Source organism: Eschrichtius robustus, chromosome 13 (assembly GCF_028021215.1).
Source record: "Eschrichtius robustus isolate mEscRob2 chromosome 13, mEscRob2.pri, whole genome shotgun sequence".
NCBI lineage: Eukaryota > Metazoa > Chordata > Mammalia > Artiodactyla > Eschrichtiidae > Eschrichtius > Eschrichtius robustus.
Genome location: NC_090836.1, coordinates 90,434,521 through 90,461,758, shown reverse-complemented (window position 1 = coordinate 90,461,758; position 27,238 = coordinate 90,434,521). Strand labels below are relative to the sequence as shown.

Genomic DNA, 27,238 nt, shown 5'->3' with positions numbered 1-27,238 from the left:
CTCTTTGGGGTCGTGGCGGCAGGGGGAGGGGCCGCCCGCCGGCCCCAGCGTGCGTGGCAGGCAGGCGCTCCCGGCTCTGCTCTGCCGGCCTCCCTTCCCGGGAGGCGGGGTCGGCGCCGCGGCGGTGGCGGAGGCGGCGGAGCCAGGCCCCCTCCTCCTTCCTCGCTCGCCCGGCCTCCTTCCTCGCCCGCCCGCTCGCTTTCTCTCTCACGGCCGCTCCGACGCCAGCAGCGCCCGCGTGCCGCTCGCCCAGCCCCGGGGGAGCCCGAGGAAGTTTCCTGGGCCGCGCGCCCCGCTCGCTCGCCTCGCAGTCCGCGGCTTCACTCGCCGCCGCGCCCGCCATGCCCTCGGCCAAACAAAGGGGCTCCAAGGGCGGCCACGGCGCCGCGAGCCCCTCGGAGAAGGGCGCCCACCCGTCGGGCGGCGCGGATGACGTGGCGAAGAAGCCGCCGCCGGCGCCGCAGCAGCACCCGCCGCCGCCGCCCGCGCCGCATCCGCAGCAGCACCCGCCGCAGCATCCGCAGAACCAGGCGCACGGCAAGGGCGGCCACCGCGGCGGCAAGTCCTCCGCCGCTGCCGCCGCCGCCGCCGCCGCCTCGTCCTCCGCGTCCTGCTCGCGCAGGCTCGGCCGGGTGCTCAACTTTCTCTTCTACCTCGCCCTGGTGGCGGCGGCCGCCTTCTCGGGCTGGTGTGTCCACCACGTCCTGGAGGAGGTCCAGCAGGTCCGGCGAAGCCACCAGGACTTCACCCGGCAGAGGGAGGAGCTGGGTCAGGGCTTGCAGGGCGTCGAGCAGAAGGTGGGTACCCCGGCCCCCCAGACCCCGTGCGCCCGGCGGCTTGCCCACGCACCCACGGCCGGGCCCCCTCGTGCCCTCCCGGCCGGGCCCCTCGCCGGCCTAGGCCCGGTGTCCTCCGCCAGCGGCCCGGGGTGCCCCCGCCCCGGCCCCCTAGTTCCGAAGCAGTCCCCAGACCCTCTTTGTTAATGGCCGCGGAGGAATCGGCCCCGAGGGATGGACCGCTTCGAGGATGGTCTGGCCGGCCCGGGAGGGTGGGCCAAGGGCCTGTCACAGGACGTTAGCGGTGACCTGTAAGGAAGCCGGCAGGCTCTGGGAAGCCCATTCTTTTTGGATTAGGAACCGCTGAATGGGCAGAGTTGTCTGAAGAGGAGGTTGGAAGGGAAGCCAGCGCATCCCTGGAAGCCTCGGGCAAGGCCGCACCTCTGCTCTCCCAGTGGGAGACATCTGAGCCAGATCTTAATAGACCTGGAGCCTGGGGAAAGAAAAGCTAGTAGTCTTACTCGTTTGTGTAGTTCTAATGAAATAGCTCATCTCTTTAGGCTCCTTGCCCTTTATTGGACCAGTGTACCTATGTGGGCCTTGGAAGTAGCATATTTCAGCTTTAGAGGAAAGGAAAGGCCAAAAATACTAGGTCATACTGGTGAATAATACCACATTTATATGGTGTTTAGAGGGCTTACTCACTTACTATCTAATTCTCATAGCAACCCTGGGAGGGAGGACTGGCAGTTTTGACTCCATTTTCCAGACCAGAAAATTGAGGTTTAGAGATTAAGTGAATTGATAAAGACCCCAGCTCTTGAGTGGCAGACTGCATGACAGTGTCTAGGCCACTGCGGAGTGCAGGGTCCACAGGGGCCTATTTCAGGTATGGATGGACCTCCCTTTCAACACGAAGTTGCTCAGGTTCCACCCTTTCTGTTTTCTTCCTACACCAAGTGCAGCTCCCTCAGCCTCATTCCTGCGTCCTCCCCTAATGTCATTGCTCAATGAAAGTTGGTTGCATGATCGAAACAAAAAATCCCGCCACCACTTCTGAGCCCGGAACTGCTGCCTTCTTTTCCCAGCATGCTGCCTGCCCTGCCAAGTTTCTATCGACTTGTGTGGAATATGCAGGACTAGGAATTTCCTCCTAAGACTGGCAGAGCAGCTGGAGTGAGTCATCTCACTCCATGCTGCAGGCCAAGGGAGGTGACTTCTCGAAGGGAATTAAGTAGGCAGTGCTGCTTTGCCTATCCTGAATGTCAGATCATTCTTAAAAAATAGACATACTGCTGGAGTATAATCACTAGCCTCTCAGTTTCCTCTCTTCGATCCACCCACTTACCAATCAATCATAATATTTGGTGAAGTCTGATGGTCATGTGGCTCCTCGTAGGCCCTGTGGAGGGTGCGAAGGTGCAAAAGACAAATCCTATTTGTGAAGCAGCACACAGGTGGGTTTCAGCTGAGGGTGACTGCTGTGCGAGTTCAGAAGAGAGAGAGGGTGGAGTTTGCCCAGTCCTGTATCCTGGTGACCAGGGTAGTGCCAGTCTAGATCTAGATGGTAATGGATAACTGTTGAGAGAAGGAGTGAAGAACAGACAGGTTTGTTTGGGGGACAGCATGTGGCTACCCTGCCTGTAGCAGAGTAACATAGGAAGCTGTGAGGGGGGAGGAAGTAACATAGGAAGCTGTGAGGGGGGAGGCGGAGGTCGAGGCCAAGATGGTGGAGGTCTTGAACTGAGGTGGAAGAAATTGAACTTGATTCTCTCTCTGCTTCCTCCCTGCCCCTGCCTTATTCTCCTTTCAGGTTCCCACCCCTCCTCCATCACAGCTTTGTACAGATTCCTTTCCTTTTGGGGACTCAGTTTTCCCATGTCCACATTAAGGGGAGGGCTCTGTCCAGATTTTTAAGAGTCCACCTGGCTGTAAACCATTGAAATCATGACCTTTCTTTTAATTTAGTGGTATAATCAAGCTAATATTTAATCCTTCATATTTACTGTGCACTCATCTCTTTTGACTGTCACAAGCCCAACAGGTAAGGACTGTTATGATCCCCCTTTCCCAGATGAGGAAAGTGAACACAAGGAAGCTGAGGAACTCTGCGTGGTTACACACCTGGCAAGTGGCAGGGCTAGGACTCAAACTGCAGTGAACTCCTAGAATACTCTTAACCAGTCGCCTGTTCATCATGCTATCTTTCCCATGCCTTGCCTGCTACCTAGTAGGTGTTCAATTGATGCTTATTTCATTGACTTGGAACTCAGAACATGCCCAGAACGGGGGCATTTGGCACACAGGATCTTCCACAGTGTGTGGCCACTTCCCTCTGCACCTCCGGGGTGGCCAGGAAATGTTATTCTGCATTGAGGAGTGAGTAGTGATGGATGGGCCCTCTGACAACCTAAGTTTGAGCCTCTCACTGCCCTCTCTGTGAGGTTTGGTGGGGGCTGGGGTTTGCTTCTTCGCAGGGACATATTCTTACGGTATTATTTTGTTCATAGTTAGTCTTCACTGTGGGCCAGGCATTCCCAGCCACCGTCTGAGGTGTTAGCACCATTTCATAGATGGGCCAGCTGAGCCTGGAGTGGTTGTGTTTCTCGTTCAGGGACGTGCAGACCCTCAGTGGTGGAGGTGGGGCTGGAGTCAGAGCAGTGTGACTCTGAAGCACGCTACTCCACTGCCCTTTTGCGTGCCCACCTGGTCTCTCTTGTTCTCAGATGCTCTTGGTATTGGGACACGGCCCAGGTCTGCTGAATGGGCCAAGAGGCTGGTCTGTTCTTACCCTGAAGATGCAGCAGGCACACGTGGGTGCAGGGCTTCAGAAAATGTTGGTAGTTCAGCTCTAGGCCCTCTGAAGGGCCTGGGTTGCTCTGGCAGATCCAGGGTGGCGTAGAGTATAGGAGTAGGCTTAGGCCTGGTGGGGACAGTTTAATGAGACTAAAAGCTATTTGTGGATGAGTGAGTTCTCTGGTCGTATTTCTTTGTTTTCTCATCTTGACTCTGGGCTAGGATTCAAGGCTTGAGGCTGAGGCAGCATCTCCTCCAGGCACTCAGTACACTTTGAACATGCTTCCTTCTGAGCGTATCACTGGAGGCTAAGAGCGCAGGTTCTAAAGTCAGACATTCTTGGGTTTTGATGCTCAGCTCTACCACTTCCCAGGCTCCTGCTTTGTAAAATGGGGATTAATAGGAGCTACCAACTCATGAGATTATTATCAGGGTGGACTGGGATGATGTCTCTGAAGTGCTTTGCATAATCATTGGTATACATCAAGTGTCCTGTTGAATGTGAGCCACCACTATTCTCTTCTCCTGCCCCCTGCTGTGAGCCCCTTGATGACAGGGAACCTGTCTTAGCGTTACTTTGCTCTGGCATCTTGTCCACCACTTAGTGGGTATCCCCCATATGTTGGGGAAACATGTATCCACTGCATATTGATTATTATTATTTTTTTAATATTTATTTGGTTGCGCTGGCTGTTAGTTGCAGCAGGTGGGCTCCTTAGTTGTGGCCTGCATGTGGGATCTAGTTCCCCGGCCAGGGATCGAACCTGGGCCCCCTGCATTGGGAGCGTGGAGTCTTATCCACTGCGCCACCAGGGAAGTCCCCTGCATATTGATTATAATGAGGTCTTTGCATGTGAAGGTGAACAGCTCACAACACCATCATAGGGAGACACTTTCTGTACTCTTTTCAGTGTCACGGGTTGATCTGTTTGGTTTCATCCATAATTTCTGATCTAGTCTCCTTCCTAGCCATTTGTAAAGAGCCAGCCCAGGTTAGGAGTGACAGTCAGGGGTCGGGGGAAATAGACCAGCTCTGTCTTCATCAGGCCTTTCTCTGTAAATGCGTTCATTCTTTGATTCATTCAGAAAACAGTGATGAACGTCTGCCATGTTGCAGGTAGTGTGCCTACCTGTTCACACCTTTGTTTTGAATGCTGTGCTCAGAACAGGCAGGTTCTGTGATTGAATAACCTAATTTCAGAGGTGAGCTCTAGGTTATATTTGCTTAAGCAGGGAAATCGTCTAGTATTCTGGAGTCCTTGAGAATCTTATTCTAATCTGTCTTAACATCATAGACCGGTGGAAGCCAGAAAGGACTTTAGAAACCTATTTGTTAATAGATGACAAACTTGGGACTTGGAATATGAGTGTGACTTACTTGTGCTCACAGAGCTGGTTATTGGTGGTGCTGGAACTAGAGCCCGGGGTCCTGTTCACCTATAGCATTTGCCCTTTGGCATTGGGCCAAGGGTGGGCTAGGAATCTCCAGACTTCTGAGCTACTCCAGAAGAAAGATTAAATGATAATGAAGGTGACAGTTACTGTTTATTGATCATTATGTGTTAGGCACAATTTAAGCACTTTACATATTAATATGTAAAGTGGATTAAGCTCACTTCATCCTCACAAGACAAGCCTATGACTTAGGTACAGTACTATCTTTGTTTCCATCCTGTGGGTGAGGAAACCAAGGCACAGATATGCTGAATAACTTGCCCAAGATCACACAGCTAGGAAGTGTCCAAGCTAGGATTTGAACATGGGCAGTCTGGTTCCAGAACCCATGCTATTTTATTTTTTTAGCTGTCCATCATGGAAATGTTCAAGCATAAACAAAAGAAGAGATCAATATAGGGAATACTATTTTCAATAATTATCAATTTTTTGCTATTTTAATTTCATCCCCTCACCAGCCCTTCCTCCGCCCGTTTTGTTGTGCTCTTTTTGGGCTGGAGGTGGAGCAGTATGGGTCTGAAGCACTCTACTCCACCACCGTGTTGGGTGCACACGTGTTGGTTGTCTTGTTCTCAGATGCTCTGATGCTCTCGGTATTGGGAAATGGCCCAGGTCTGCTGAATGGCTTAAGCATGGGCAGAGAAGCTGGCCTGTCTTTCCCTGGAAGATTCAGTGGGCACAGGTGGGTGCAGGGCTTCAGAAAATATTGTCAGTTCAATTCTAGACCCTCTGAAGGGCCCCTGTGGCCCTGGCAGACCCCGTGGATAGTGACCTAATTTTAATTTTGACTGACACATTAGTTGACCCAAAGTATTCTGGGATTTATTTCTAACAAATAAAGAGTTCCTTTCCGTTCTTTCCTTTTCTTCTTCTTTGCTTCTTTTGACAAAACACAGTATATTACACCTAACAAGGTTAACAGTAATTCTTGATTATCACCTAATACCCAGTCCAAAATCAGATTTCCCTGACTTTCTCAAAAATATGTCTCTTTTACAGTTGGTTTGTTTGAAGCAGGATCCATATAAGTCCACACATTACATTTAATTGAGAAATCTCTTAAGTTTCTTTTAATCTCTAATAGTTTCTTATATTTCCCCCTTTAAATATGCCATTTCTTTGTTGAAGATCCTGATTATTTGTCCTGCAGAATTTTCTACATTGTGGATTTGACTGTATCCTCATGGCATGTTTCACTCTTGTATGTTTTCTGTGAATTGGTGGTTAGAGCTAGAAACTTGACAGATTTGGATTCTTTTTTCTTCTCTCTCTTTTTTTTTTTTTTTTTGGCAAGAAAGCATTTTAGGTGGTACCATGTGCCACATCAGGATGAAGCCCAGGCCATTAATAATCATACTCAGCCTCTCAGTACATTAAACCTGCTCCTGGGGGTGGATCCCAGGTCAGACCCTGTTTAGGGTAGAATTTATTTAGAATAAAGGTGTAGTGGCAAACAGGATCATAATGTGTTCACAAAGCCAGAAAATGCTAAGGGTCACTGGTCCACTGATCACATTTTCAGGTGAGGACAGTGATTTGTTCAGGGCCACACAGCTACAAGAGGTGAGCAGAGACCCGAACCTTGTCTCTTGCCTCCCTGCCCAGTGTCTCCCATGTGCCTCAGCTTTGTTTCTGTGAAAACTTGAGACTCTTTCAGTTGCAAGAGCTAAAAATTCAGCTTAAACTGGCGTAAACAGACATGGAGGAAGGGAAAGAATTTATTGGCTCAAACAAAAAAGTTCCAGAGTAGGTTCCTTCAGTATAGCTGTATCCAGGGATTTAAATTGTGTCTTCAGAACTTGACCTTGCCATCTCTTAGTTCTGCTTCCCTCTGTGATGGCTGGATTTGTAGGCAGGCGTTGGTCATGTGCTGGTCTGAGCTGTTCCAGGCTTCCCTCATCCTATAGCTAGCAATCCCAGTAGAAAGAGGTTTCCTTTCCCAATAGTTTTAAGAGAAGTTTTGGAATCGATTTGTTGGTCTGCTTTAGGCCACATGCCCATCCGCGGGCTAATCACTGTGGTTCCAGGAGCAGGTGGGGAAGTGGGTGGACGGAAAGCATTGATTGGTCAGGCCTGGAGCACTTGGAGCCGGCCTTGGGGTTGGTCCCCCAAACCACATGGGCTGTGTGCAAGGATGGTTCCCTAAAGGAAAAATGATGGTACTGTTCTGGAGGAGGAGGGACCTGTAAGCTGGGCAAACGAAAAGAAATACGGCTGAATCGCATAAAACCCATCAGCTCTTCTCTGTGGTTAACATCTGGATTTTGGTTACAGGTGCAGTCTCTGCAAGCCACGTTCGGGACTTTTGAGTCCTTCGTGAGAAGCTCCCAACATAAACAAGATCTCACAGAGAAAGCCGTGAAGCAAGGGGAGAGCGAGATCAACCGCATCAGTGAAGTTCTACAAAAACTCCAGAATGAGATCCTCAAAGACCTCTCGGATGGGATCCACGTGGTCAAGGACGCCCGGGAGCGGGACTTCACATCCCTGGAGAACACGGTGGAGGAAAGGCTGACTGAGCTCACCAAGTCCATCAACGACAACATCGCCATCTTCACCGAGGTCCAGAAGAGGAGCCAGAAGGAAATAAACGACGTGAAGGCCAAGGTCGCCTCTCTGGAAGACTCGGAGGGATACAAGCAGGATTTGAAAGCCTTGAAGGAAGCGGTGAAGGAAATACAAACCTCGGTGAAGTCCAAAGAGAAGGACATTGAGGCCCTGAGAAGCACAGTCCAGACCATGGAGTCTGATGTCTACACGGAGGTCAAAGAGCTGGTGAGCCTCAAACAGGAGCAGCAGAGGTTCAAGGAGGCGGCCGATTCGGAGCACCACACCCTGCAGGCGCTCATGGAGAAGGTCCTCCGGGCGGAGGAGTCGGCCGCCCGCCTCCCCGAGGAGATCCGGGGACTCGAGGAGGAGCTCGGCCAGCTGAAGGCCGCAGCCCTCAGGCCGGAAGAAGACGGGGTCTTCAGACCCTCCGAGGCCTTCGAAACGCTCCAGAAGGAGAGCCAGGGCTTGGACTCGCGGCTGCAGAGCGTGGAAGATGGGGTGCAGGCGGCGCGGGCGGCCTGGGAGCACCACCGCGAGACGCTGGAGGCCCTGCGCGCGCAGAGCGAGGAGCAGGCGCGGCACCTGGCGGACCTGCAGGAGCGCGTGGCCGGCCTGGGCCCCGCCCCCGACGCAGATGTTGACGCGGATGCCGGCGGCCTGGCGGGCAGGGTGCGCGGCCTCGGTGAGGCCCAGCTCTCCTTGGTCGGAGACGTGGATGAACTGAAGCGTCGCGTGGCCGAGCTTCCCGGCGCCGTGGAGGCGCTGCAGAAGGTGCAGGAGCAGGTCCGCACGCTGCTCAGCCGCGACGCCGCCGCGCCCCCCCAGGACCTGCTGGACAGACTCTCCTCTCTGGACAACCTCAGAGCCTCCGTGGGCCAGGTGGAGGCGGACTTGAAAATGCTCAGGACTGCCGTGGACAGTTTGGTCGCGTACTCAGTGAAGATTGAGACCAATGAGAACAACTTGGAGTCAGCCAGAAGTTTGCTAGAGGACCTGAGGAATGACCTGGATAGGTTGTTTGTGAAAGTGGAAAAGATTCACGAGAAAGTCTAAATGGATTGCGTGTGCAGGGCGCGGATGGCGAGTCCAGTTTCTCCTGACCAAAAAATGTGTGGTTCGCCCCCGCGCCCCTCCCCCCAGGGCCTGGTCCCTCCCGAAGAGCCGGCCACACCACCGGGACCACTGGGGCCTTCTGTGTTTTTGTGCCCGGTTAATTTATTTACGATGGTTACCACGCGCTATCGGTTGCGCAGGCCTTCTGCTGCTGCTTTGGGTGGGTTTCCAGAAGGCCCGGCCCCTGTGCATCAGAGGTGCCTTCTGGAAGGGATGTTTCTCCCTAGTGTCAGGGAAGAACCGTAGTGGCTGCAACCGAGGATAAACAGAAGCAGATTAACCTCAGAAACCCTGCCTGGCTGGCAGATTTCACGTTAAAAAAAAAAAGTGGGGGGAGGAGGTACTTTTTTTTCTAATTGTCTTTACGGAAAATTCATTTCACTTTTTTTTTTTTTTTTTTTTTTTAGTACTTCTGGCCGAGGTTTTAATGAGCTGTCACTCACTTCTTGTCTTCCACTTTAAACTGGTTACAGCTCATAAATGTCAGCTCTGAATTGGGTGGGGGACAAGCCCCTCCGTCTTTAGTTGAAAAGAGCCAGCTGCTTGGTTCTCTGGGGTACGTGTCTTTTTCATTCCTGAACCATTTCTCCATCTCAATGATAACTATGCAAAAGAATCCAGACGGTTCAGAATGTGAAGGCACAACCCCCCCCAGAGTCCCCTGTGGCCGACCTATGTCGCCTCTTGGTAGGGTCCCCAAATAATGTGTTTAGAATAAGGGTTTAGAATCCCTGAAAAGGGAATCCTTGGATTCTTTAAAGAAATGTATTATGAGAGCTGCTCATAAAGGCATGGGCTGCCTCCCTGGGGAATGGAGGCCACATCTTTATTTTACCACGATGTCCCTGAAGAGGTTTGCTGTCAGCAGACCCCATCCATCAGTGAGGAACACGTGCATTTTCTGTAGCTGTTTGCTGTTTCCCTTCTCCTTTGAGCTGTACTGTCCTTTAATGGCTGTCTTGCCCTTTAAAAAAGAAAAAAAAAAAAAAAAAAAGGAAAAGAAAACGGAAAAAAAAGGTTTGTTTAGTTTACTGTGAAATGAACTGTATGGCTTATTTACAGTATTTTTAATTCTTAATAAACACTTGAGCTTTGTTATGACTTTTCCAGAGTGGTTGCTTTCTGAGAAGTTAGTAACTTTTAACGATGTATGTTATTAACATGCAGTATTCAGGATTAGAAAGATGGGGAAGTTTTCAATTTTAAGACTTTTTTTCAATTCTAAAACCAAGATGGCCTCCCTCTTAGGCCTGGGGACATAGTTTTGATTGATTATTAGCAGGTTTGTTTATAGGTCGTTGCTTGACTCCAAATCTTAGCTATAGCAGAGGGTCTCAACCCTGGCTACCTATTAGAATCTTCTAGGAGCTTTTAGAAATGCCTGGGGCCCACCCCCATGGATTCAGATTCAGTGGGTGTACAGAGGGCTGGCACTAGCATTTTAAAGGCTCCCTAGCTGATTCTAATGCACAGCCAGGTTTAAGGACCACTGTCTTGGAATATCTTGGTGACCTTTGGCCCCCATGTAAACCTGGGCATGTTTCCTTTACTTCCCAGGTTGCCATCCACCTGCCACTTAATAAGGGATACTGTTTACTGAACCGAGTACCTGTATGCCAGGCATGGTGCTTAGCACTTCATAGGCCTCTGTTTATTCCTCCTAATACTCCCTGGAGGTAGGCAGTATCATTCCCCGTTTTACAGAGGGGAAGCAGGCTGAGAAGCGTCATGTATGGTCATTAGCTAGGAAGTGGCAGGACTGAGGTTTGAACCCAGCCCTGCTCTTAACTGTGGCAGCATCCTCCAGCTTCCAGCAGCGCAAGTTCAGGGTCACACTGACCTGTGCAGCACCTGCCGTCCACTGTTTCAGAGCCAGAGGCTACAGGAGCTCTTTTCTCTTCCGCTCAGGGAGTAGAGGGAGGCCAAGACCTGAGTGCATATGGAGCTTTAAGCCTCCTTTCTGGCTGGAGGGTCCCTCATCTTGGAACTTCTCTGCACGTCATTCGGCGTCCTGGAGGGAGGCAGATCCTTAAGGCTTCACAACTCTTTCTCCCAAAGCAGTTTGCAATCAGGATGGGCCCTATTTTATAGGTGTTAGAAATCATCTGTATTTTTATTTTGAGGTCAGAGTTTATGTTTTAATAGCTTGTTTTGCCCTCTTTGGGGGAAGGTGCTGAACAGCATAAACTCCCATGTGTGGAGCCAATTAAGTTCTTGTTCCTTGTCAGCTTGGTTGGTTGCATCAGGCATATTCTTGCTCTTTTACCATCATTTCTGCAGTCTAACCTCAGACCGTGGAGTAGTTTAATATATTCTCATTTAATATTAATAGTTGAAAACATCTACAGGGGTCAGAGAAGTAGTTAGATATAAATTCAAGTGGTGAAAATAAAAGGAATGCATTATGAGATAGATCTCACCCCAAATAACAGTCACAATTCAGTCTTGCTCGTGTCTGCTCACTCATTCATTCAGTGGACATTTATTGAGCCCATAGCCAGACATTTTGCTAGGTATCAGTGAATTCAAGATGCACTCGACAGGATCCTTACCCTTAAAGGAGCTGTAGCCAAGTGGGAATGACAGTCATGTAAGCTGGTAGATGTCATAAGGAATTACAGGTGCTCTAGCCAGGTGTAATGGGGTACAGAATAGGGAGTGGCCAGTTCTGCCAGGCTTGGGCTGGGGTGGTTAGAATAGGTTTGCAAAGGCCTATGGGAAGTCTCTTGGAATGTGTCCATGAGTAATGGGAACCCTCAGGAAACATGAGTTTGCCCCGCCCTTTGCACAGGCGATAGGCACAAGTAATTGAAGGTATTGATTAAACTGCAGATGGTCCAGCACCAGGATAATAGGCTGCGGTGAAATTCCCCAAGCCAGACTGGCAGCACGCTGGTAAGGAGACTGCTCTGCCACATCCCATGTCACTTAGAATAGTGATGATGGTGATGATGACACCTCACAGGATGATTGTGAGGGTTGAATGAGGCCATGGGTGGAGAGGCTTTAGCCTGACACAGCACCTGGCACATAGTAAGAGCTCCAGTGCTCATTCATGTGCAGCCACACCAGAGGGTAAAAGATTGAAATACTTCTGTGCTGCTTGGTAAATAGCTGCAGCCCTGAGCCCCCTGAGTGCCCTCCCTCGGGACCACTAACCTCCTTACAGTCCAACAACTAATAGGCTAAAACCTTGGTGTAGTGGGGTCTCCAGGACCGTGCTTCACCCTCATGGAAGCATTAGTACTCACGGGTGGGCACCCATGCTTTGCCAGGGGTTAAATATTTTGCAATCACCCTATGTCTTCCTCAAAACATGATTCTGAGCTACTGATCTGTTTTTCCAGTAACATCTGGACACCCTGCCCCCACTGCCTAACATCTCACAGGGTTCGAAACTGAAGTCATCACTTTCCCCTGGAGTCAGTGGAACCACTGCTCCCTCACTGCTTGAACCAGAAGCTCAGGAGTCACCCATGTCTCCCCACCTCTCTCTTTTCCTGTCCCTCCACGTCCACTCGGGTTGAAGCCCAGACGCAGCCATCCCCATCCCACTCCTCCCAGCCTTCACTCCATCACCAGATGGTGCCTGAATTCCAGCAGCAACCCCTGACTGCACCCCCTGCCTGTTAACACAGAAACGTGGTTTGTGCACTCAATATGCATTCAACAATACTTGGAGAGTACCGCTCTTTGCTGGACAAGGAGGAGATGACAAGGAACAAGACATATGGTTCCTGCCTTCATGATGCTCGTGGTCCAGGTGGGAGGAGACCAGCAGTAAATGTGGAAAAAAACAGAGCTAAATGTACAAACTGCAGTCCGTGTCTTGAAGGATACGAACAGCCCCTATTTGGCTTCCCCTGTCCCTAGCCTGGTTCCCATTCAGGGAATCCTCCATGGGTAACTGGTGTGATCTTTCTCGAAAGCTCTGAGAAAGAGACTTTCTCATAAGTTAGCCTGTGTCCTTTCCCCACTAAATCCTTCAGTGTCTCCCCTTTGGCTTCAGAAGAAAATCCCAGTTAAAAACCTGTGCTCTGAATTACTCTATAACTGATTTATTTTCTTCACTTAAAAATACCTAGTCCTGGGACTCTCCTGGTGGCACAGTGTTTAAGAATCTGCCTGCCAATGCAGGGGACACGGGTTCGATCCCCGGTCTGTGAAGATCACACATGCTGTGGAGCAACTAAGCCCATGTGCCACAACTACTGAGCCTGCGCTCTAGAGCCCGTGAGCCACAACTACTGAGCCCACACGCCACAATTACTGAAGCCCGTGCGCCTAGAGCCCGTGCTCCACAACAAGAGAAGCCACTGCAATGAGAAGCCTGCGCACCACAACGAAGAGTAGCCCCCGCTCGCAGCAACTAGAGAAAGCCCACGCGCAGCAACGAAGATCCAACAGAGCCAAACATAATAAATAAATAAATTTATAAAAAGAATACCTAGTACTTCTTGGATTTACTATTTATTGAAGTATAACATGGGTGCTCTAAGGCATACGCATCTGAAGTACACAGCTGAATGAATTTCTACACATGACACACCATGTGCTAACCACCAGATCAAGATATACATTTTCAGTACCCAAGAAGTTTCCTATGCCCCGTAGTCAATAAGCTCCCAAAGTAACCACTCTTCTGACTGCCTTCACCATAGATTAATTTAGCCCGTTTTTGATTTTTATATAGATGGAATCATACTATATAAGACCTGGCATTCCTTAAAACAAACAAACAAAAAAAACAAAACAGCTTTATTGAGCAATAATTCACATACTACAAAATCTACCCTATTAAAATGTACAATTGTTCTTAGTATATTTACAGAAGGCTGGACACATTCTTATTTGATAAATCTTGCCTCTGTCACATATTAAAAAAAATGTGGCACATAGTAGGTGCTCAATAAACAGCATCTGTTTGAGTGCGTAGGATTTTTGAACTGGATAACACATTTTGGGGTCTCCATCTTACTGGTCAATGACTCTGAGATGAAAAAAGAGGGTGAGGTGTGGTGGAAATGTTCTTCCTCTCGCCTCTCTGGCTGGGTCCACAGGGAAAGGGTCCCTCCTTTCCTTGCGAGATTCCCAGCTGAAAAAGGGACACAGATATGGAAATGGCACATGTAGTGTGACGTGTGTAGCGGTAAAGGGGTGCATACAGGAGGGACTGATGAGGTCCTGGACCTCTGTTTTTGCCTGCCCAGCATCAGTCCTCCCTTGTTTGGCAACAACTCCTCTGGTTTTCTTCAGAACATCACCCCTTCCCCATTCTCAGTCCACTGCGCTTTGATGAGACTGACTGGGATAAGCACATGACCCAGGATTGGCCAGTGAGAAATCCCATTCTCCCGGTCTGATTTGTTCAAGATGAACACATATCCCAATCTTATCCATTGCTGCTGGAACTTTCTAGAAAGGAGTGCCCTCTGTCCACTGGAAGGATATAAGCCCAGAGCTGCTACGGGCCACCCTATGTGGAGAGACCACTGAGAATGAAGCCAGCATAGAGGAAAGCAAAGCCAAGAGATGGTACTAGACAGATTCCTGATGACATAGTATGAGCACCTGGATCCAGATGTGCCTGAAGCTCCACAGGCCATGTTCTTTACCACACAGACGTCTACACCATCGTGCATTTCATATGGACACAAGGTGACATGGAACCATGTAAATGACGGGCGTAGTGGCAACTGCTTATGACTAAAATAACTGTGAACACCTAAAAAGTCTGGTAACCTGATCAATAACTACTTTGTCACTTGTTCATACAATGGACCTCAAAACAATAATAAAAATAAATTAAACCAGAATCCTGTGTATCAGTGTGGATGGATTGCTCAACTAAATGCTGAGTGAAAAAAAAAAAGCTGCAGAAGAAAATACATAGTATGAAAACTTGTATATAAAATGAAGGAAGCATACAAAGTAATACTATATATTATAGTAAAAGGATCAAGGAATGGCTAGGATACTGACTATCCACATTCAGATTGATCTCTTCGGCTAAGTGGGGGCTACCTGGGCATTCATTATATTATTCTTAGTATCTTTTTTCTTCTCTCAACAATTTATTATGAAAATTCAGACAAAAAATGGGAAGAATTGTGCAGTGAACACATACATTTACCACTGAGATACTGCAATGAACATTTTACTATCACATATATGTCCATCTCCCCATACATATATATTTTTTTGATCATGCCATGTGGCTTAAAGGATCTCAGTTCCCTGACCAGGGATTGAACCTGGGTCATGGCAGTGAAAGCCTGGAATGCTAACCACTCGGCCACCAGGGAACTCCCAATCTCTTCATATTCTTGATACTTTTTGCATGTCAGAAATGTTTTGTAATGAAAATTTTTTAAAAAGGGGCATGAGGGGCTTCCCTGGTGGCGCATTGGTTTAGAATCTGCCTGCTAATGCAGGGGACACGGGTTCGAGCCCTGGGCTGGGAAGATCCCACATGCCGCGGAGCAACTGGGCCCGTGAGCCACAACTACTGAGCCTGCGCGTCTGGAGCCCGTGCTCCGCAACAAGAGAGGCCGCGATAGTGAGAGGCCCGCGCATCGCGATGAAAAGTCGTCCCCACTTGCCGCAACTAGAGAAAGCCCTCGCACAGAAACGAAGACCCAACACAGCCATAAATAAATAAATAAATTTAAAAAAAAAAAAAGGGGCATGAAACACATAGGGAAACACTCATACTTTAAAAAATTAAATTATAATTAACATAAAATATTATATTAGTTTCAGGTGTACAGCAGTGATTTGATATTGTTAAACATTATGAAATGATCACCACAAGTCTAATAACCATCTGTCACTGTCCAATGTTGTTACAATATTATTGATTATATTCCCTATGCTGTACATTACATCCCCATGACTTATTTATTTAATAACTGGAAGTTTGTACCTCTTATTCCCCTTTACCTATTTCATCTCTTCCTTCCATCCCCTGTCCCTCTGGCAACCACCAGTTTGTTCCCTGTATCTATGACTCTGTTTCTGTTTTGTTTTGTTTGTTTGTTTTGTTTTTTAGATTCCGCATATAACGAGATCATATTTGTCTTTCTCTGTCTGACTCATTTCACTTAGCATAATGCCCTCCAGGTCCACCCACATTCGTCTTGCCACAGATGGCAAGATTTCATTCTTTTTTATGGCTGAGTAATATTTCATTGTATATATATATATATATATATATATACACATCTTCTTTATCCATTCATCTACTTAGGTTGCTTCCATATCTTGGCTATTGTAAATAATGCTGCAACGAACATAGGGGTACACATATCTTTTCAAATTGGTGTTTTTGTTTTCTTCAGGTAAATATCCAGAAGTGAAATTGCTGGATCATCTGGTAGCTCTGTTTTTGTTTTTTTGAGGAACCTCCATACTGTTTTCCATAGTGGCCGCACCACTTTATATTTCCACCAACGGTGGAAAGTGTTCCCTTTTCTCCACATCCTCGCCACTTGTTGTTTCTTGTCTTTTTGATGATAGCCATTCGGATGGTGTGAGGTGGTAAACCCACACTTTTATTGTTTAAAGTAGTGTATATCAGAAAACAAATGATCATCTCCCTATACTTCATGAGGTGCTATATTTAAACATAACTAATTACTTTTCATGATAGCCAAGCTAAATAGCCATGTGGCAGGCCTTAGAGAGCTAAGGCTGAAAAGGGGTTCCAATGTCCCTTATTTTATAGATCAGGGGAGGGGGGACTGAGTCTCAGAGAGAGGAAGTTGCTCCCCCAAGGTCACAGACTAGCTGTTAAGGAGACAGGGCCTAGTTCCTTCTCTTCTCTCCCACTTGTTGTTTTGGCTCCATCCCAGGCCTAAGCAAATTTCTGAAATGCCCAGAAGCAAGCAAAGGATCAAGGCAGCTGAGTTCCTGCAGGCAGCGAACTGCATTCTGGGCAGGAAAGCGAGTGGCCCCTTGGCCGTGCTGAGCGTATTGGTCATGAACAGCCAGGAGCAATACATGTTGGGCAATGGGCTGTGGGGAAACCTCAGCCTATCTGCGTATAAATACCCGATAATGTTCTGTTGAAATGCGTGTTATCAATCGGGCGTAGCTGCCTGGTATTAAGATGCTTACCGTCCTATGGAGTCACTCTTAGAAGCTCAGGAACATAGGTCTACGTTTCTCATGCGCTGGTATTGTCTTGGTTTGTTTGTTTGTTTGTTTGTTTTTTTGGCCGTGCCCGCATGAGGGATCTTAGTTCCCCTACCAGGGATCGAACCTGTGCCCCCTGCAGTGGAAGCGCGGAGTCGTAACCACTGGACCGCCAGGGAAGTACCCCCGGCTGAAGTTTTAAGGACAAGAGGCAGGGCAGAAAAGGACCTGGGATCAGGAGGCTGGTCTTAGTTCTGGTCTGCTGGCCTGTGCTTCTTTGGATAACTCATCTTCTCTCTCTGGGCCCCTGTCTGCAGTGCTGTCTGTAAAGTGAGGCGTGTGATAAAAATAAAATGATCTCCAAGTTCTCTTCCAGCTCCAACTTTCCTTGACTTTATCGTCTTATATGATTCTTTAGGAGCATCTTGTGGGCAGCAGGAGGTCTGAGGGAAAAAGAACTAGAGGGTGGGCAAATCCCTGGAGGTCAAGGATAACTTCTGTCTTAACCAAGGCTGTGGTCCTAGCTCCCATCAGTGTCTGGCATACAGTGGATGCTCAAATATTGTCTTTCTTACTGGGGTGGGGCTAGTGATTTGTTAGATTTGTTATTGGCGATAGCCTCCAGGCTGGGCTGACATCTTGTATAACCTTATCCGAAGTCTGTTTACTTTTAGAAGATACCCGGATGCACCAGGAACTCAAACTCTTGAACTTTCAGCTGGGGCGTAACCCCAAATCTGTGGGGCTGATGCCTGTAGGAACCAGAGGTGCCACCTGAAGTGAGAATTTAGCGCCATCTAGTGTCTAAGTTGGGGATCATAGGAATGATTTCTTCAGTTTTTTAGGTATTGTGTTTCAGAAAGGAGGGATAAATCCAGTTGTACCATTAAAATGTACCAAGAAAACCCACTATTTAAAAGACTCATGAGTGTATTGTTATGTGACATGAACACTCTTTTTAATATGTATACTCTCCCCCAAATTAGCTCCCTCTGAAAACTTAGGTAATGATAAAGGGTTTTGTTAACAGGAATCTTTTGTTAGTAGAGGCTTAGAAAGTCCTAAAGGCCTTATCCTTCCCACGTCCAGCTAGTTCAGAAGGGCAGGCGCTGACCCTTAGAGCAGTCCAATGCTGAATGCTTAGTCATTAACATAAGTAACAGTCACTCATAATTGTGTATCTGTGTTTTATGTCATGCATTAGGTAAAACACATTTATCTCACTTAATCCTAGCGATTATCGCAGAAAGTAAGAACGGCAGTCTCTGATTTGCTGATCATTCACAGCAGCTAAGAAAGTTTCATTAATTTGCCCTGACATCACACGGTAATCGTTAGGGCCAGGATTCAGACTCACATTGGTCTGTCTCTAACGACTGTTCTCTGCCTACTAAATATCACATTCTTTTTGCCATAGTGATATAACTGGCATCCCATAATGTCCAAGGATACAACTTTACATACTTTTACTGTGTATATAATACTGATGGTTAAGGAATTGGGTTCTGGAGCCAGACTCTCTGAGTTCAGATCCTAGCCATAACAATGTCAATCTGTCCGACATAGGGAAAGCTACTCAAGGGCTCCATGCATCAGTTTCCCATTATAAATGGAGATGATGCTAATAACACCTACTTCATAGGGTTGTGTGACCCTTAACACAGTCACTACATCTCAGGTGCTGAGAACAGTGCCCTTCACACAATAAGGTGCTCAGTAAATAGTACTTCAAAATTGACTGTAAGGCAGGGAGCTGAAAATATGAGTCCTGTGAAATGAGCTCGCCTGCTGTTGGCCGACAAAATGCATGCTGAGAATTTTGAGTCCGAGCACCTCTAGGTGGGCCTGTGTCCTCTAGATCCTCTCAGTTCCCATCACTAACTCACTTCTGCTTCTCCATCCATATAGGACCCTTGTCTGGTTCTCAAAGGCATTTGGGATTTTGACCTTTGCAGTGTATGAGATGAATTAATGGAAACTCTCAACCCAGAGAAATGGAAACTTTGGGCTCTTTGTAAACCTCTTTTAAGGCCTGCAACTTCACAGCTTTTTACATCAGAGAAGATCTTTGGGTTCTTTCGTCGTGCAATATGGTTTCTCCTGCCAAGAACAGGGGGGCTCTGCTAGCCAAGAACTAGGGCCAGCTCCAGCTCCACCTTACCTCCTTCCACAGATGTCTACTTTCCTCCCATCCTTCCCAGGGAGGAACCAGGCTCTGGAGGTAAGAAGGGGTGCAAGAGAAAGTGAGTGAGATTTGCAGACACAGCCGAGAGCCCCAATCCCTGGAGTTGCTCTGCAGAGAAAGTCTGCCCTGAGGAGCTGTCAGAGCCTCAAGAGTCTTGAAAACTACTCGCAGACCAAAAAGGGCAATTTCCCTCCACTGCCAGAAGAGGGCAGTGTAGTGCAGAGGACAGAGAAGATTAGTCCTGGGAGACGCAGGTTCAAGTCCAGACCCTGCTTGGAAGGACATAGCTGTGATCTGCACAATAAGCTTGGCCCCACTTTTCCTGATGTACAGCTCTAAGGTTCTGCGATCCTGTCAGGAGAGAACTGGGATGAACTAGCCAGGAACTCCAAGTCGGCTTATGTAAGTAAGAAACCAGAAATGGAGGAGGGGAGTGGGGGGTGGGTGAGAATGGGGTGGTGGTATGTGCAGCTGAGAAATTTCTTTTGTGAGGGTTCAAACCTCTCTACGTGAATCCAGCAGGGGGAAAAAGCCTTAAAACAGCTCTTTTAGGGTCACATGCTCATGTTGGGAGGCATGTCAAACCACCCCAAGGAGTCTGGAATCCAGCATTGTAGCCTGCTCCTGCCCTTGTTGGTGCCACTGTTTAATCCCGAAAAAACATTTACAGTTACAAATACCACACGCTGGTGGTTTGCCCATCTCTGCATTGTGTAATAGCAGAGCCTATTTTTTTCTTGATGGAAATTCCTTCCAGAAATGGCTGATGCAGAGCCTGTGGTGGCCTCAGGGTACCCCTAGGCAGAGATAAAAAGTGAAGTCAGCAGGCAAAACCCTTTCTGGCTCAGCAGCTCCACTAAAAGTGCCTTGCTATGCTTTAGAAACCCCATCCTGCTAATTTTGGGCAGGGTCTTTTTCCACTGAAGTTACTTGATCAGGTGCCCTGGTTGGGTGCCCCAGAAGTCAGGGACGGTGAGGTTGTATCTTAAGAGAGCACTAAGGGTCTAGCTTGTCATTAGGAGATGAAGGGGCATTTTTGGTGGTTTGGTGTCTACGCATCTCCATTGGCCTCTAATTCTGCCAGACTCACCCAAAAGTCAGCTGTAAAAGTATAAACTCTGGGCAGGGAGCCTTGTTCAGGAGCTTCCTACCAAGCTTCGCATTTCCCAGTCTGTTCCTACATCTGTTGGCTGTGGACCTCTTACCTCACTTCCTCTTATTACCCTTGGACTTCTTGGAGCTAGTGGGGACAGGATAGCCTAGTAGCTAGGAACACAGGCTCTGGAGCTCAGCTGTCTGGGTGTGTGACTCGGGGCAAGTTACCTAACTTATTTCCCCAGTTCCTCACCTGTAAAATGGGGGTGATTATAATAGTACCTGCCTCACAGAGTATTTGTGAGGATGAAAGTGCTTAGCATAGTATAAGTAGGCACCTGATAAAGCTTTGTTGAACATATATATTCATGTCTACATGGCAGACTCTAATGTATGCAGAGGAAAAAAAAATCCTAGAAGAAAACACATTAAAAAAACCATTATCTCCACTTCCACATCTGGCTGAGGTGAATACAGGGACTGGATTTGCCCATCTGCCTGAAACAACTAAATACTAACATATAATAAGTGCTTATTAAATGTTTGCTGATATTATTGTTTTCATGCCTTAACTCACTTATTCGTCACAAGTGTGTGAAGCATTTTATTTTTATTTATTTATTAAAAAAATTTTTTTTTCTATTTCTTTATTTTCTTTCTTTCTTTCTTTCTTTCTTTCTTTCTTTCTTTCTTTCTTTCTTTCTTTCTTTCTTTCTTTCTTTCTTTCTTTCTTTCTTTCTTTCTTTCTTTCTTTCGCTGTGTTGGGTCTTCGTTGCTTCATGCGGGCTTTCTCTAGTTGCGGTGAGCGGGGCTACTCCTCATTGCGGTGCACGGGCTTCTCATCGCGGTGGCTTCTCTTGTTGTGGAGCACGGGCTCTAGGTATGCAGGCTTCAGTAGTTGCAGCACGCAGGCTCAGTAGTTGTGGCTCACGGACTCTAGAGCGCAGGCTCAGTAGTTGTGGTGCATGGGCTTAGTTGCTCCATGGCATGTGGGATCTTCCCGGACCAGGGCTTGAACCCGTGTCCTCTGCATTGGCAGGTGGATTCTTAACCACTGCGCCACCAGGGAAGCCCATGTGAAGCATTTTAAATTATTAGTCTCATTTTACTGCGAAGGAAATTGAGGTTCAGAGAGTTTCCATGACTTGACCAAGGTCCATTAGCTAGTCAGTCAGGGTCAGAATCAAGACCTGAACATTCCAGAGGCTGTGTTCCGGACCACTGTGCTATCATGTCTGAGCATGTAGCCAAGTGTTCAGCGATATTTGTTGAATTAATGACCCCAACAACCTGGAATGAGACACTCTGCATTCTCCCCCTCCTCTCCTGTATCCTCAGCCTCTTCTTCCCTGACTCTACCCAGTCAAGTCTTGAACACATTCCTCTCTCTCCTATTCAGGAAAAACAAAGAAAAGAAAAGAAAACCTCCAGTGCCCATTCCACCTCTTGCCTCTGCCCACAGGCAAACTTCTTGAAGGAGTCACCAGTTTTTGTCTCTTTATCGTCCCTCGGTCCTGCTATCTGAATTCCCCTCTGTGCTGTCGCATGGTTCCTGTGGAAGTCACCAGTGGGTTCCAAGTCCAAGATCTTCTCATCCTCATCCTCATCTCATAGCTGTGTTCACTACAAGTGCCCACTCCCTCCCCTGGTGGCCGCGTTACTTCATGCTTCTGGTTTTCTTCTCACTTCCTTGGCCACTCCCTCTGGGGATGTGTGCCTGCTTCTCTTCCTTGACCAGACCTAAGGGCTTGGTCATGGACAGTCCTCTCTCTTTGCTCTATCCTCTCTTCCTGGGTGATGCCACCTGTTCCTGGGCTCAGTATGCCACCTCCATAGGCTGAGGACACCAAGGTTTTCTCTCAAGCCCAGACCTCTCTCCTGAGTTCTGGACCAGCTCTAGTTAAGTGCATACTTGGCATTTAAAGACCTCACAGCAGACTGTCTTTGGAACACACTTTCTATTTGGGGGAAGAGGCACAGATACTCTCTTTTCCAGTTCTCAGCCAATTACAAACTCTCAGCCTAGAGCGTTGAACTCTCAGCTCAGCCTTTGAGGTGCAGAGATAATCAGAGGTCATTTACAGTGATACTGAAGAAATCGAGTGTCTAGGGTTCAGATGGAAAGTATCCAGGGGTGGCGATGCCCCTGGCAGCATCCACAACATTGCTGTTTTCACTTGAACTTTGCTTCTCTCTTGTTTGAATGTTTTTGGTGACGGGGTCTCTAGCCTTTCTTTTGCATCAGTGAGCCACCAGCTATCCTTCCAACCCAGGGCTCTTTTGTGGTGATTGCAGCCAAGACCATGAAATGTACAAGCTTGCTAAATTCATTGTGCCTCAAACGAGCCCATTAGCTACTCCTCTGAAACCCTCTCCTCCTCCAGTGAACTGTATCAGAGTAAATGGCTTCTCCATCTATCTGGTTTCTCAGGTCAGAAACACGAGTCTTACACCTCCCTCTCCCTCACTGTCTGCCTCCAGTCACCAGATCTCACTCATACATCTTTCTAAACATTTCTCGAGAACGTTTCCTGCTCTCCACTGCCATGACTATGGTCCAAACCACTGTCCTTTCTTGCCCAGACTCTTGTGATTGCCTCCTGCCTGATGTCCTTGCTTTCCGCAGTCCGTCCTTCCCCCCGGAAGCCAGAGTGACATTTTAACAAGACAAATCTAATTTTATAACTCCTTTGCTTAAAACCTACAGTGTCTGTGTTGCTCTGAGGGTAAAGTCCAAAATTACACTGGAGTCCCTAAATTCACACTAGAAGCACATGAACCTTTCAGTTTCCTGCCAATGCAAAACTCCTTATCACCTTAGCAACTTGGCACAATCTGGTCCCTCTGTCTAGAATACTTTTCCCACTACCAACCTTCACCAGGCCAACACTTGGTCATCTTTTTGACCCCAGCTCAAATGCTGCATCTTCATGGAAGTCTTCCTTGATTCTCCAGGCTAAGTCAGATCCTTCTGATATACGGTCTTCTGGCATTCTGGCTTTCCCTGTCTCAGATCTTGTCATAATTGTTATTAATTATTGCTCTAGTTCCTTGATTTTCCAATATTTATATTTCTAAACACTTTAATGTCTCTGAAATCAGGATGCATCTTACAATTGAACGTGCCTCAGAAGTATCATTGGTAGTGTTTTTCTTTTTTAGTTGTATATAAAATAATGGTGCAACTTACAAGCAGTGCCATCTTAGGGCTGATGAACTATGGTAATTATACATTCATTGGTTTGCCTGATGTATCTCCTAGACTGCAAGTCATATCTGTCTTGATGAGCACTGTATCCCCAACACTACTATAGTACCTGGCACATAGTAGGCACTGGATAAAGATTTGTTGAATATACACACACAAGTATATATTACAGAGACTAATATTTGCAAGGAAAATAATTCCAGAAGAAAATAAACAAAACCCCTCATCATCTCGACTTCTGCTTCTGGGCCAAGGTAGAGTAACAGTATCGGATTTACCCACCCATCCAAGACAACTAAAAAACTGAACCAAATGTGTGAAACAGTGATTTTCAAGACATTGGATATCAGACAACAAAGGACAGTGAGCCCTGAGATAAGGGAAACAAATGAAGTGAGCCCTGGACCTACCATAATTTGCAGCCTGAAGAGAGTTTCCAGGCTGTGGTGTAGGGAGAGGGAACCCAGGTGGATCTTGGCAGTCTCCCCGAGTTGAGGAGACAGAGGTCTCCTTCTGAGGAGTCCGCAGTGGCTAGCATTTACAGGACAGAGTACTGGGGAGGAGAGAGAACTTCGGAATTCTGCAGATAGTCCTCCTCAAGTCTTCAGGTGAACAGCCTTCAGCTCATGTGTTTGAGGAAATACCCAAAGTTGGGGAAAGAACTCCTCAGATGGATGGGAACTCGCTCAGGGCGGGGAATAGTCTCTGTTCCCACCAGTCAAAGTGAAAACCTCATAATTCACAGGGCATTGGGTAGAGTACTCAGTAGAGTTTTGCCTCAGTAGTAGGAGAAACTAGCCCTAGATTAAACATTAAACTGTCCTTGAGTCCTGCCTAACAATATTTAAAACCAAGACTCGAAAATACCATACTGTTTCTGGGTAACTTAACTATGTTCAAGAACAAAGTTCAAGAGTATTTATAAGACTACAAAAACATCCAGCACCCAAAAAGGTAAAATCCACAATGTCTGGCATTTTATAAAACACTAGGAGGTATCTGAAAAAGCAGGAATATATCACCATAACGAGAAGAAAAATCAATCAATTGAAAGTGACCTAGAAATGCCACAGATATTAGAAGTTTTAGACAAGGATATTAAAGTAATTATTATAATTGTATTCTATGTTTTTTAAGAAGCTAGAGGAAAGATTGAACATATTAAGTAGAGATATGGAAGTTATAAAGAAAAAGACTGACATTGAACTTCTAGAGATGAGAATGACAACGTCCAAAAGGGAACTAATAGCAGATTAAATTTTGAGAAGAAAGATGAATGAACTTGAAGATATAACAATGAAAACTATTCCAAAAAACATAGAAAAAAAGACTGAAAAAAATAAATAGAGCTTCAGTGAGCTGTGGTAAAACTACAAGTGACCTGATATAAATGTAACTGGAATCTCTGAAAGAGGAGGGGACAGAAAAGCTGAAAGAATTTATCATCAGCCAACTTGCACTATAAAAAATATTAAGGGAAGTCCTTCAGGAAGAAGGAAAACGATACCAGGTTGAAATTTGGATCTACACAAAGAATGAAGAGCCCCAGAAATGTTAATTACATGGATAGATATTATTTCAATCCCTCTAAAATATAATTGACTGTTTAAAAAGGAATAACAATGTATTGTGGGATTTATAACACGTAGAAGCAAAATGTATACCAAAAGGAGGAGGGTGAAATAAAAGGATATTGTTGTAAAGTTCTTACATAATATGTGAAGTGGCGTATCACTTGGCGGGAGACTGTGATAAATTAAAGATGATTATTATAAACCCTAGAGCATTCACTAAATTAAAAAACAAAGAGTTAAATTATAGCTAATAAGCTAACAGAGGAGACAAAATGTGAAGGGATAGAAAGGAGGGATTCCAAAAGGGTAGGAGAACACTTTGCGGCGGGGGTGATGAATATGATCATTATATTATCGTGGTGATGGTTTCATGGGTATATACATATATATCAAAACTTACTATACTGCACATTTTAAGCATATGCCCTTTGTTATACTCAATAAAGCTGTTAAAAAGGATATCTCTTGGGGCTTCCCTGGTGGCACAGTGGTTAAGAATACACCTGCCAATGCAGGGGACATGGGTTCAAGCCCTGGTCTGGGAAGATCCCACATGCTGCAGAGCAACTAAGCCCGTGTGCCACAACTACTGAGCCGGCGCTCTAGAGCCCGCAAGCCACAACTACTGAGCCCACGTGCTACAACTACTGAAGTCCATGTGCCTAGAGCCCGTGCTCCGCAATAAGAGAAGCCACCACAATGAGAAGCCCGTGCACTGCAACAAAGAGTAGCCCCTGCTCGCCACAACTAGAGGAAGCCCGTGCGCAGCAACGAAGACCCAACACAGCCAAAAATAAATAAATTAAATAAATAAATTTAAAAAAAAAAGGATATCTCTTGATGGTAAGGTTATGAATCTCTTTTATTTTCCTCATTATCCTTTTCTAAGTTTTCCAGAATGAAGATGGGAAAGAGAAAGCCAATGAATCTGTTTTTGTAAAGCTTCTGTATCTTTCTTCTCCTTTTGAAAATTCACGAAATTCTCCTGTTTTCCATACTTTTTCCTTTACCTTCTCTGTAATCCATCCAGCCAAGGATCACCAGTGTCATTCCCTTAAAAGGCATCTCTCTCTCCAGCTTCCCATCATCTATAATTTAATGAGGTCCCGAATCCTCCACTGGGCATTTAATACCAGCAGTTAACCTAGCATCTTTCTAGATGGGGTCTGGTTAGCCTATTCCAGTGGGCACATTTTGGTAGTTAGGGGCTTGCCTGGGATTTGGGTTTCCATCCTCCAGGGCAGCATTTTTCATCCACTGCAAACCCTGTGGAGGGAAGGAAAACCCAGAGGCTGGGAGCCACTTCCCCACCCCCAATGCATCAGCTCCCAGCAGAGCCCAGTGCCTCAGCAATGGTGGGTGAGTCAGGAAGAGGGGGACTGGCTGCCCTCCTCCCCCCATGTCTCAAGTGTCCCAGAAAAGAGAAAATCTTGAAATGATGTGAGCTACAGAGACCGCTGTATCTCTCAGAATATGTCAGAGCTGAGGGGTGAATATTTTTCCCAGCTATACATTCTGAAAAATAATCTGTATATCCCAACATTAATGGTTTCTGTTTCTCCCTCCCTTCCTCCCTCCCATCTTCCTTCCCTCCTTCTTTTGACGGTCTCTCTTTCCCATTCCTCCTTTTCCTTCTCCATCCACTTCCATCAACGCACCCTTCTCTCCTTACACGAGACTCTTGTTTTCTTTATCATCACTATTTCTTGGTTTGTAGTTTCCAAGTACCTGGTCTTAAAAAGTGCCCGGCTGACTCGAGGGCTCCCTTGCGAGGCTGTTTCCAACAGGAGTGTCCCATTAAGCCCAGGGCGCCCCCAGCCCAGCCCCAGCCCCCAGCTCTCATTTCCGCCCTGCCCACCTGCCCTGCCCGCTCCTTTTCTCTATCAGCCTCAGCTCTGGCTGAGCACAGGGAGGGCTGCCTTTAGCAGGTGTGCCCCTGGTGAACCGCCTGGCTGCCAAAAACAACGCTCCTGGTGCCAGGCAAGAGTGCTCCGCGTGGCAGAATGTTTATGGAACTTTTCCACAGAAAAATCTGGCACCTGACAGTTTTAAACCACGGGGAGGGATCCCGAAAAACAACTTTTTTTTTGCACTTTCTCCAAGAACTTTCTCAAAAGCAAAGGCAAATTACATTTCTAATGGAGAAAAAAAGAAAGCCACATGGAACCAACAACAACACAGGGTCATGACAGAGGATGAGGGAAAAGCTGTCAGTGATGTGAAAGCAGGCTGTCGTTTTTTTTTTTCCTTAGCACTTTTCACTTTGGAGGCAAAAGAGCCATGGCTCTGCTACATTCCTGTGGACGGTCCTGTTTTTTTTGCCAGGATGGATCTGGTCGGGGCAAACTCT

At 47.1% G+C, this 27,238-nt stretch overlaps 1 protein-coding gene and 1 long non-coding RNA gene across 2 annotated transcripts in view; both read left to right on the top strand.

Annotated features, from left to right (window-relative positions):
- Window positions 1–341: 341 nt before the first annotated feature.
- On the top strand, window positions 342–9,791 carry CKAP4 (cytoskeleton associated protein 4). The gene is made up of 2 exons (XM_068560920.1): window positions 342–797; window positions 7,302–9,791. The coding sequence occupies exons 1-2, from the start codon at window positions 342–344 to the stop codon at window positions 8,628–8,630; spliced, it is 1,785 nt and encodes a 594-aa protein (XP_068417021.1). The 3' UTR covers window positions 8,631–9,791.
- A 9,509-nt stretch (window positions 9,792–19,300) lies between these two features.
- The window catches only part of LOC137775897 (uncharacterized), a 38,705-nt gene continuing 30,767 nt past the window's right edge, over window positions 19,301–27,238 (top strand). Inside the window, exon 1 of the long non-coding RNA XR_011076081.1 lies at window positions 19,301–19,413. This is a non-coding gene — a long non-coding RNA (uncharacterized lncRNA). The remainder of the gene's footprint in view (window positions 19,414–27,238) is intronic.

Excerpts from the sequence above, each read along its gene's own strand:
- CKAP4 (XM_068560920.1), top strand. The coding sequence starts at position 342 with ATGCCCTCGGCCAAACAAAGGGGCTCCAAGGGCGGCCACGGCGCCGCG. Across the intron at positions 798-7,301 it reads TGCAGGGCGTCGAGCAGAAG|GTGCAGTCTCTGCAAGCCAC; the intron begins GTGGGTACCCCG and ends TTTTGGTTACAG.